General features: G+C 38.5%; 2 protein-coding genes across 2 annotated transcripts in view; both read right to left on the bottom strand.

The window, feature by feature from the left end:
* Window positions 1-613: 613 nt before the first annotated feature.
* Window positions 614-2,412, bottom strand: LOC105546645 (olfactory receptor 2A7). Its single transcript, XM_011989924.1, has one exon. The coding sequence runs from the start codon at window positions 2,322-2,324 to the stop codon at window positions 1,392-1,394; it is 933 nt and encodes a 310-aa protein (XP_011845314.1). The 5' UTR covers window positions 2,325-2,412; the 3' UTR covers window positions 614-1,391.
* An 8,053-nt stretch (window positions 2,413-10,465) lies between these two features.
* LOC105546690 (cTAGE family member 8-like) overlaps window positions 10,466-11,836 on the bottom strand; it is a 2,770-nt gene continuing 1,399 nt past the window's right edge. Inside the window, exon 2 of the mRNA XM_011989944.1 lies at window positions 10,466-11,832. Within this exon, the coding sequence (XP_011845334.1) occupies window positions 10,698-11,832 (1,135 nt within the window). The 3' untranslated portion in view covers window positions 10,466-10,697. The remainder of the gene's footprint in view (window positions 11,833-11,836) is intronic.

Raw genomic sequence — 11,836 nt, 5'->3', positions numbered from 1 at the left:
GCCCCTGTAGTCCCAGCTACTCAGGAGGCTGATGCAGGAGAATTGCTTGAACCTGGGAGACAGAGGTTGCAGTGAGCCGAGATCGTACCACTGCACTCCAGCCTGGGCGATAGAGCAAGACTCCGTCTCAAACAAAACCAAACAAAACCAACCAAACAAACAAACAAAAAAAAAACCAGTATAAAATAGTTTTGGGACATAGTTTTATATCTAACATTATATGACACTCACTTATTGTGTAAAAATCTATTTTACGATATAAAAGTAAATTCATCGAACTAAGACAATAAGAAATTAAATATAAATGTTTAAGACCAAACTTAAACCTAGAAAAAACATCATCTCAAAATGACATGTTTCCCATGGCACAGGAAGCTGCTACGACTTTTAAGTGTGTAGGTGGTGGATTTTGAAATCTTTCTACATTTTTCTTTTTTGAGAAATTTGGGTTTATCTTGAAAACCCTGAGTTAGAAAAGTTAGATTGATTTCATTCAGTGGCAAATACAGGAAGATGTATACTGAATTATATTTTTTAAAAATTTCAAACTTAGAAGATTGTGAGGTTGAATGAGGTCACCTCCTGAAGCTTCTATACTAGGAATGCTGATCCATGATGAAGGACAGGGTTCGATTTATTTTTTTTAGATGATCCACCGTTGAACAATAGAGACAGGGTCCCTCACGGTCTGTATCCAAACAGAGCCCAGATTTTTACAGACTGATCGAGGCATAATGCTCAGACCTACATCTCTTTAGAGGCTCACTTTGCAAGGAAAAAAAAATCATTCTGCCCTGGAATGGGGCTGTAGGAAGTATTCACAACGAGTCCATTAATATCAGGATCTCCTGTTCCAGGAAACTCTTACTAAGTATTACAAAGGAAATTTTGTGTGCTCACATAAGTTTAGAAAGCACTGGCTTAAAGCTGGAATAGAATTATTCTTTCCTAGAGAAGTTTTTACAGCGTTCACTGTGCTAATATGAATTGTGATCCCTAGACAGAGGCATCTGATGGGAAGTAAGTCTCAAACTTCTTTGACCACAGAACTTATTTTTAAAGTTCTCTGAGGGGACCAGTGTTTTGAGGAAAACATTCTGGGAGCTATGGGACTGGATCAAAAGCTAATGAGGATATTGTAAGGGGTATTGTCCTGGTGTGGAGAAGCTGCAGCACGATCTGAAGAGATAAATTTCTAGAATTCATCCCACATCTGCTGAATCAGTCATTCAAAGATAGGGCAGGAGATAGCTCTGTTTTAAATGAATGTCTCAGATAATTCTCATGTCCACTGAGGGCAGAGGTCACACCAGTACAGAGTTGGGTTAAGAACTGCCCAACGATGTAACTAACTTCCTAGGTCACTGTCAATCACAATGCCATAATCCTCTTCATAAAGCCCTTTCTACTCCCAGCAGTCTCTTCAAAGTATTCTTCACTTCTGAGTTCCTAAGACTATAGATAAGGGGATTGAGCATGGGATTGAAGAGGCTGTGAAACAGCAGGAGATATTTCTTCTGCTCCTTGGGGTTCCCATATCTGGGTCCAACATACATGATAATGGCTGTGCCATAAAAGAGTCCAACCACACAGAGGTGGGAGAAGCAGGTGGAGAAGGCTTTCCTCTGACCTTCCCTTGATTGGATCTGAAGGATAGCACAGAGGATGCACATATATGAAACTACAATAGTGGACAAGGGTCCCACCAGCCCAGAAATTGCTCCGGCCAAGACCATGTTCTCATTGATGTGGGTATCGGCACAGGCAAGTTTGAGAACAGCCAAGATTTCACAAAAAAAGTGATTAATTTTCTGGGGCCTACAGAAGGGTAAAGGTAGAAGTAACACAAGATGAATCAAGGATAAAACGACTCCAGTGGCCCAGGAAGTGGCCGCTAGGGTGATACAGACTCTCCAGGTCATGATGGCCAAATATCGGAGGGGGTGGCAGATGGCCACGTACCGATCATAGGACATCACCACCAGGAGGAGACATTCTGTGACAGCAAAAGTGGAAAAGAGAAAGGCCTGTGTCATGCAGCCCACAAAGGAGATGGGCTTGGCTGGATACAGCAGGTTCACCAGCATCTGGGGCACTGTGTTGCAGGCGTAGGCGATGTCGACGACCGCCAGGTGTGAGAGGAAGAAGTACATGGGGGTGTGCAGTCTGGAGTCCAGTGAGATGAGCCCCAGGATGGTCCCATTCCCCAGCAGGGTGAAGACATAGAACGGGGAGAAGAGCCCAAAGAGGAGTATCTGAATCCTTGGGCCAACGGGAAATCCCAGCAGGAGGAACTCTGTGATGGATGTTAGATTGTCTCCCATGTCCCTGTGACAGAGGAAATCAAGTTAATGCTCATGGTTTAGGAGAAATGTTTAAAAACAGATTCATTTTAACTTGTTTGGTACTCTTTGGTGAATTAGAAAAGGGTTCACAGGCAGCCGCAGTGAGTTTTTGTGTTTTTAAATGAATGCTTAAAGACCATTTGGTAATGCTAATAGAAATGTTTAAAAAATATATGCAGGCCGGGTGCAGTGGCTCACACTTGTAATCCCAGCACTTTGGGAGGCCCAGGCAGGCGTATCACGAGGTCAAGATCGAGACCATCCTTGACAAGATGGTGAAACCCCATTTCTACTAAAAATACAAAAAATTAGCTGGGCGCGGCGGTTGCACCTGTAGTCCCAGCTACTCGGGAGGCTGAGGCAGGAGAATTGCTTGATCCCGGGAGGGGGGGCTTGCAGTGAGCCAAGATCGCACTACTGCATTCCAGCATGGGCGACAGAGCGAGACTCTGGCTCCAAAAAAAAAAAAAAGAAAAGAAAAACAAATGCACGCACACACATACATAGGTTTCTTTTTTATTATGTTAACTTTTTAATAAAGGCTAAATTTCAAAATAAACATGTCACATATTAATACATTCTTTTGTTCTTATTTTTTTTAAAAAAAATTGGCTCAGTCCTCTCAGGGATGAATATCACATGTTAATCTAATACACAGTTTTTGTTGGATCTAGTGAACTATCTCATATCCTTCAAATAAATTCTTCTTTTCCTTGGTCCTACTATTCAGAGTTTTTCTCTACTGTGTTCCAGAAAGAATGAACACTGACTGATACACATGTCAAAGTCTTCAAACCGCATTAAGTTTAATCTTAAATTGGAAGGTTTAATTAAGGGCAGGCTGTACTAAGGTTAGACAACCATCAGCCAAATACACCAGTGGTCATTCACCTCTTACACTTTCCACTCTTGCACTGATCGTCACCTCCACAGCAAATATCTCACAAAATCTTTTCATATCCAAGTGTAAAGACTTATTTTTTAGCCCAGAATCTAATTTTTTGTTATTTAGTTTTCCACATTATTTAGATGAGCTTTTATGTGAATGACTGAATAGATTTGCACTGTGTCATTATCTAAACACGAAAACAGGATCACTAACATTTGTTGGATTTGGGCTTACTATTGATAAACCCTCTAGAATACTTAGTTTTAAGCATTGTCTATGCAGGCGATAGGCAATAGTTAGATGAATTTATGAGGAATGCTGCAGAAACAGTCTCTGAATTCTCTGATTGAATTTAGGCCTCCTTGATCCCACAATTAAAATGTTAGCATAAGCATGCTATTGTCATTTTTGCTTAAATTTTATTCTCATTTTTAATGTAAAATTATATCGTCTTGGAGATAGCAAGGATGAACAATAATCCTCCATTTAAGTGTCCATAAGATTATAAATTTAATCCCACAAAACCAACTAAAAAGTATTTCATTTGCATTGGACTTTTCCTACCACCATTCCAAGGATAAGTGTCATGCTTATGCTGAAGAAAATAAAATAATTTGCAGTTATTTATTGATTTCTTCTCATTTATTTCATGTTGTCCTGAGATTGGATCTAAACTTTGAGCTCCTAATCATTGCTCAGATTGTGCGGCCTCATAAGATTGTGTATAATAAGTAAACAAGCATCTTTACACTTGTTAACCTGACGAGCTTCTGTATGTGACACTTTAAGTCTTTTTAAAAATAAAGTGCTGGGCTATGCTTGGTGGCTCATGCCTGTAATCTAAGCACTTTGGGAGGCTGAGGCAGGAGGTTTGCTGGAACCCAGAAGGTCGAAATCAGCCTGGGAAACATAGAGACCTCATCTCTTTCAAAAAATTTAAGAAACAGTAATTATATGAAAAAAACTTTTAAAGAAAAAAAGTGCTGGTCTTTTTTGTTAATGTTAAACATTTACCAGAGCCACTTGCACACAGATATTTCTTCAACTTTAAAAAAAGCTACCAGTCAAAATACCATGAACATATTGATTCCTTTAATATATTAACATACTGATTGATAATATGCTGATATCTATTAATATATTTTACTCATATTATCCTATTATCTAAAACTATTGGTGAGCAAAATTTGAGCACTAAGAGACTAGAAATGTACTTCTGCATGATATTAAAGTGTGACGTAAAAGCAAACAAACAATGAAAACGACATTAAATTATATTTGACCAGAACTCACAAAGGCAGTTAGGAAATCCAGGTGTCTACAGATGACTGCTGTGTAAGAACGTAGATAATCTTCATACAGAAAAGGCAACCATTTCTACAATGTGGCTGAGTTTACTGATGGTGCTGGGAACTTTGCTGCCCATCTGAGAACTGCCAAGGAAGGCTCCTGCCTCTTCAAGTGCTTTTGAGAAGGGAAGGTTTTATTAATCATCACCTCCGCAGAGTACCTTCCAATTGTCATGAGAGCTTTGTGTAACACATGAGAAAACAGGCTTCACTTGCACCAGCATGATTTCCATAGAGACATGAAGAACCCGACCACTGTTATTCTTCTAGGGGCAGAGAACTGAGCCTCTGTCTCACTCTGTCTCTGAGGAAGCCACAGTGATAAAGAGATTGAGATCAAGGCAAGAACAGAAAATGTCTTCGTAACTGAAAGGATACATATGTTATCTAAAGTAATATCCTGGGACCATGTGGCTATCACAGCTACCACAATATGTGAATTTCTTAGAGTTTCATGAATATTTATGCTATTCCTTCCCCAAACATTCAGAAAGCACTTGCGAGATGCAAAGATCCATGCCTAGGTTTGTTTGGTGGTAAAATAAAATCTTGACATGAATTCCTGCAGTCGTTTCTTTTAGTGTAGTCTGCTTTCCCAAATACCCAGAAGCTGGTGGGAGAATAAACTTGAATTCCAAGGTTTTAATCATTAGATCTTTTTAGATAGAAACTCAGACCCTTTATTTTTGAGCACCAATCTGTAGATGTGGGAGATTCGTTTTAAATAATCTCTGGGGCTCATTGACCTGTCTAGAAGAAGAATGGATAAGGCATAAGGATTGAGCAAAATTTACTTTTCAAAATTTTCCTTTTTTTTTTTTTTTAAAACAATGTCTGATCCTGCCCTTATGGGAAGGATAAAGCTCTGTAAAATCACAGGGCCAGCTCCTGTTTTCTGAACCCTTTCTATGGATGGGGATGAATCTATGTATTCCACTTATCAGAGTAGGTTTACCCTCATGGATTACATTTGAGGTCCCGCATCTGAGTGGTTGACAAACTGTGCCAATATAGCTAGCCTAAGTGTCCTTGTATTAAGCCTGGCTTGTTTACAAAGTTATCAGCTGGTTGGAAGGACCTAGGAGACTGTATATGTAAGCTGAGAGAGAGGCATCAGTGATACAGGGATCTGTGCCAAATGTTCATTCAGCCTACTTTTGTCTTTTGCATTTTCTCTTGCTCTAAAACATATTGCATCCATTATAGGATAGATGGTTGCTGTGACCATTCAGTCTTACGATTTGGTAGGTCCAATAGCACTTCAGCTCAAGCTGGACAACTCTGGATTTATACTTACTTGACATGCCTTTTTCACTAAGCTTAATAATTTCTAGGTTTCATTTAATGACTTTCGCTTGAATGTTTAGAGGACACTGTACAGTGTTTAATTGGCTTAATTTCAATTTTGTTGTGTGTCAGGGACTAGGGAGGCCAGAAGAGGAAGAGAGAGAGGGAAATGACCTGTCGGTGGAGCAATCAGAACACACATAACATTTATCAATTAAGTTTGCTGTCTTATGTGGACGTGCTCATGCTGCCCTAAAACAATTACAATAGTAACATCAAAGATCACTGATCACAGATCACCATAACAGACATAATAATAACAAACCAATTTTAAATACTGTACAAATCATTAAAATTTGACCTAGGACACAAAATGAGAACATGCTGTTGGAAAAATGGTGCAGATAGACTTGCTTGAGGCAGGTTAGCCACAAAATTTTAGCCCAATGGAAATGCAGTATCTATGAAGCACAATAAATTGCAGAACAATAAAATGAGTTATGTCTGTATATAGAAATAGAATTAATTTGATTGTGTTTATGTTAAATTCTGTGACCTTAATGGACTCACTTCTTAATTTTAGGAGGTTTCTAAAATAGATTTGTTTGGATTTCTATGTAGACAGTCATATCTGTTGTAAGTAGGAACTGTTCTGTTTTTTCCATCCTGACCTGTATGTCCTTTATTTTCTTGTCTTATTGCACAGTGTGTAACTTCCAGCACTGTTTTGCATAAGGGTGATAAAAGCAGATATAGTTCCTTTATTCTTGATTTTAGAGAGAAACCATTCAGTTTTTCACCACTAAATATGATGTTAGTATAGCTATGTCCTCCATAACACTTTGGTCAGTGATGGACTGCATATATGACAGGGTCCCACAAGATTATAATGGGGGTGTAAAACTCATATTGCCAAGTGATGTCTTAGCCATGTTAATGTTGTAGCACAATGCATTACTTACATGTTTGTGGGATTGCTGCTGTAAACAATCCTACTGCACTCCCAGTGTGATACAAAAGCAAACAACTATGCGTTTTACTATGCATTTACAACATTCTACTAAACTTTTTGTCATTATTTTATTTTATTTTATTTTATTTTGGAGATGGAGTCTTGCTGTGTTGCCCAGACTGGAGTGCAGTGGTGCAATCTCAGCTCACTGCAACCTCTGCCTCCTGGGTTCAAGTGATTCTTGTGTCTCAGCCTCACAAGTAGCTGAGATTACAGGTGTGCAGCACCATGCTTGGCCAATTTTTTATATTTTTGTTAGAGATGGGGTTTCACCAGTTTGGTCAGGCTTTTCTTGAACTCCTGACTGCAAATGATGTGCCTACCTCAGCCTCCCAAAGTACTGAGATTACAGGTGTGAGACACTGTGCCTGACCTTTGTCATTATTTTAGAGTGTACTCCTTTTGCTTATAAAAATGTTAAGTTCTGGCCGGGCACGGTGGCTCAAGCCTGTAACCCCAGCACTTTGGGAGGCCGAGACGGGCGGATCACGAGGTCAGGAGATCAAGACCATCCTGGGTAACCTGGTGAAACCCCGTCTGTACTAGAAAATACAAAAAACTAGCCATGCGATTTGGCGGGCGCCTGTAGTCCCAGCTACTGGGGAGGCTGAGGCAGGAGAATGGCGTAAACCCGGGAGGCGGAGCTTGCAGTGAGCTGGGATCTGGCCACTACACTCCAGCCTGGGCGACAGAGCGAGACTCCGTCTCAAAAAAAAAAAAAAAAAAAGAAGTTAAGTCCTAAACAGTCTCAGGCAAGTGCATCAAGAGGTATTCTAGAAGAAGGCATTACTATCAGAGAAGACGACATCTTCATGCTTGCTCTTACCTGTGAAGACCTTTCAGTGGGACAAGATGTGCAGGTGGAAGACTGATACAGATGATCTAGATACTAGGTAGACTTAGACTGATGTGTGTATTTGTGTCTTAGTTTTCAATAACAAATTTTTAAAAAGTAAATAATTAAAATAAACAGTTTCACAAGTAGAAAAATGTTTGTAGAATAAAGATACAAAAAAAGAAAACCTTTTGTGCAGCTTCCTAATATTTGTGTTTTAAGTGGTGTTATTACAAAGTAGAATTAAATTATGATTAAAAATTAAAAAGTTTATAAAGTAAAAGTTATAGTAAGCTAAGGTTAATTTATTGTTGAAGAAAGAAAAATGTCTTAATGAATTCAGTGTAGCCTAAGTGTACAGTGTTTATAAAGTCTACAGTATCATACGGTAATGTCCTAGGGCTTCATATTCACTCACCACTCACTCACTCACTCACCCAGGCAACTTCCAGTCCTGTAAGCTCCATTTATGGTAAATGCCGTATCCAGATGTACCATTTAAAAAATCTTTCATGTTGTTATATTTTTTTACTCTGCATTTTATGTATTTAGATATGCTTAGATACATAAATACCATAGTTGGTGAGTTTTACCAAATTGTTACCATAAATGTAATACTTAACTGTATTATAATAGCCTATAATATTCAGTACAGTAATATGCTGTATAGGTTTGTCACCTAGGAGTGATGGGCTATTCCATATAGCCTAGGTGTATAGTGGCTACTATATACCCCATCTAGGTCTGTGTAAGAACACTCTAGGACGTTCCCACAATGACAAAATCACTTGACCGCACATTTTTCAGAATGTATCCGCATCGTTAAACAACACATGACTCTATAATGTTAGGTTTTTGTAGATGCTTTTTATCAAGTGGATAAAGTTTCCTCTATTCTCGCTTTATAGAGTGTTTTTATCATGAATGGATATTGAAATGTGTTAAATGTTTATTATGTATCAGCTGATATAATGTAACTTTCCTTCTTTTGTTTGTTAACATGGTGGATTATTTTGATTGACTTTGTGAGATTTAATCAGGCTTGTTTTTCTGGAAACAATCCCCCACTGGACGTGGGTCAATTTTGAAAAATATAGTGTAGAAGTCTATTTGTTAAGTAAAATGAACACATCTTTTTTATATATATATATGTATCTATGTGTGTATGTATATATACACACACTCTCTCTCCTGGTTTTGGTATCAGTGTAATAATAGCTTCAAAATTTAAATTGGGAAATGTTCTTTTACTGTTTTCTGGAAAAGATAGTGCAGAATTGGTGTTAACTTTTTTAAAAACACGTCAGAATTCTCCAATGAAACCATCTAAACATAGAGATTTCTTTTTTGGTAGTTTTAAAATTATAAATTCTATTTTCTTAATGGTTATAGAGTTCTTCAAATGGTCTATTCCTGCGTGGTGAGTTGAGTTAGTTTGTGTTGCAGCAGGAACACTGCATTTTGTCTCTTTTGTCTAAGTTGTCTAATTTATGTGTGTGGAGTGGTTTGTAATATTCCTTGATTGTCCTTTGTGATGTGTGGTGTCTGTAATGATATCGCCTGTTTCATTATGATATTTAAAATTTGTGTCTTTTCCTTTTAATTTCTACTTGAGTTTGCTAAATTTTATTTAAGTTTTAAATTTTATTTAAGTTTATTTAAGTTAAGAGAACGTAGCTATCTCTTTGTTTCATTGATTTAACTATTGTTTTTCTCTTTTAAATGTAAGTGGTTTCTGTTCTTATCTTTATTAATCCCCACCCTCTACTTCCTTTTAGTTTATTCTGCTCTTCTTTTTCTAGGTTCCTGAGGTGGAAATCTATTGCTCACTCGAGACTTTTCCTCTTTCCTAATGCATGCATTTATTGCTATAAGTTTGCTTCTCAGCACTTTGATATGTCACAGTTTCATGTTTATCCAGTCCAATGTATTTTTAAAATTTTCCTTGAGACTTCTTCTTTGACCGATAGCTTATTTAGAAGTGTGTTTTTAAATTTCCAAGTGTTTGGGAATTTTCATATCTCTCTTATGCTGATTTCCAATTGGATTCCCTACAATGATTTCTGGTTTTCACCTGCTCTGGATGATTACTATCTCTTAAATTTGCTGTGGTGAATTTTAGGGCCTCGGATAGCTCTATCTTGCCATGTGTTTTGTCAGCACTCGCAAAAATACGTGTATTCTGCTGTTGTGTGGCATGTTCTGTAAATGCCAAATAGATTCTTTTGTTTAATGGCATTTTGAGTTGTTTTATATTCTTGCTGATTTTTTCCCCTCTTTTTACAAATATGAAATGCCTCGCAAAATTTTGTGTAATCTATATGCAGGAGCCGTGTTAATCTTGTCGGCATCATTCTAATTTTAGAAAGTGCTGCCAAAGCCAACACTCCTTGCTGATTTTCTGTCTAGTTCTATCAAATATTGAAAAAGGCATGAGGAAGTTTCTAACTATAATTGTGGATTCGTCTGTATCTCCTTTCAGTTCTGGCAGTTTTCTTTTTTTAAAAAAATCAACTAAAATGTATTAAATTAAGCATAAAGTTACGTTCACATTTATCTACAACCACAGTGAATACACTTCTTGGCATGAAGACACAGCCTTTAGAATTTAAAGCCTCCCCACCTGCGAGATTACACATATAAAACTCCCACTGTTGTTTCTATAGTAGTGGATTAGTTCCCGAGATTAAAATTTATACGATCTAGAAATAATAAAATGGAAATGATTTACTCATAGATCTGTATTTAAATCATCTTTATTTACAAACTGCTATACTAAGAACTATAATTCCTTAAACTTCAATTTGAGAAAAGTGTAATCACTTAAGTAACAGCCGTTACTTAAACTGAAAATGAGATCAGTCTAAATTACTTTTGAAGAGAGCAAAAATATTGTCAGGTTTCTTGCTGTGGTTCTGGTTGTTCAGTAGCAGGCTCCTTGGAAGGCAGAATCAACCCTGAAGGGAACTCGCTTCTACCTTCAGAATGTGGGGTTGGGGTAAAATCCAGGTCTTGGCTGAAGGTAAGGAGGAAAACCCCTCGGTGGATAGATGTTTCTCACTGCAAATGGAGCACGTGGTGGACCTGGGAAATCCCTTGGTGGACAGTAACCTCGAGACACTCCAAACACGGTTCCTGGAGGAGGTGGGGGGAAAGGAGGTCCTCTTCTCATGAATGGGCCTCTTGTATTCACTGGAAACAGTGGACCTCTGATTGGAGCTAGAGGTGGAGGAACAAAGCCGGTACCAGTTGCTTCATTTTTAGCAGGGAGAGATGAATCAGGCACATTTAAATTACCAGGATGATCTTTGGCATCATTTCTACTGGATTCCATTTCTGAAGGCATTGACCCATCCATTTTATCCAAAGAAGGCACATTAAAACTTCTGAGTTCTGCTGGCCCAGACAGTCCATCAGAATTAGAATAAAATCTGTCTTCCCTTTGTAGAGGAAGCGCTGAATCAGGATTTGATTGTCCTGGTGGAGGAAATGTCATCCTACGGTCCTGTTCCCACGGAGATGACAGGGACCCAGTGTCAGGAGGAGCCCTGTGAGGATCGGTTAACGTGTCGCAGGCTGGTTCTCCTCTTTTGTTGGTAATCTGATGGTCCAGAGGATTCCCTGGGCCTCTTGGGTCTCTTCCTCCTCCCGCCGGAAGCACAGGTGAGGGTCTCAGTGGACCCTCCAACACAGTTTGAGGAGAGAGAAAAGCTCTCGTTTCAGATGAAGGCTGACCCACTGGTGAGGGACCACATGGGGAATGCTCTCTGCCAAATGCTGTATTTGAAACATCAGGTGCACAATGATCTTTTTGTAAAAGTTCAAATTTAAACTCTGCTTCAGTTAATTTTTTTCTGTTGTGAGCATTTTCTTTCCTTAAATCATTGAGGTTTCTTTCAGCAGTATGAGCTGCCAACCAATTATCATGTCCTTTTTTCTCGTAGGAAATAACCTGCCTTTGATAAAAATTAATAGTTCTCTTCAATTCTTCTTCAAGATCTTTGGCTAGCTTTCCATAGGCCTCCAGCCCTTCAGTGGTGTGGCTGATCTTTTTTTGCACTTTAGAAAGTTTCTCTTCTTCCTGTATCCGGGAATTTTCCTCTACTGTCAATTTCCTGT

This window comes from Mandrillus leucophaeus, unplaced genomic scaffold (assembly GCF_000951045.1).
Source record: "Mandrillus leucophaeus isolate KB7577 unplaced genomic scaffold, Mleu.le_1.0 Scaffold365, whole genome shotgun sequence".
In the NCBI taxonomy this organism is placed as follows: Eukaryota; Metazoa; Chordata; class Mammalia; order Primates; family Cercopithecidae; genus Mandrillus; species Mandrillus leucophaeus.
This window is presented reverse-complemented; position numbering and strand designations above follow the sequence as displayed.

Coding starts and splice junctions, on each gene's coding strand:
- LOC105546645 (XM_011989924.1), bottom strand. CDS start 2,324: ATGGGAGACAATCTAACATCCATCACAGAGTTCCTCCTGCTGGGATTT.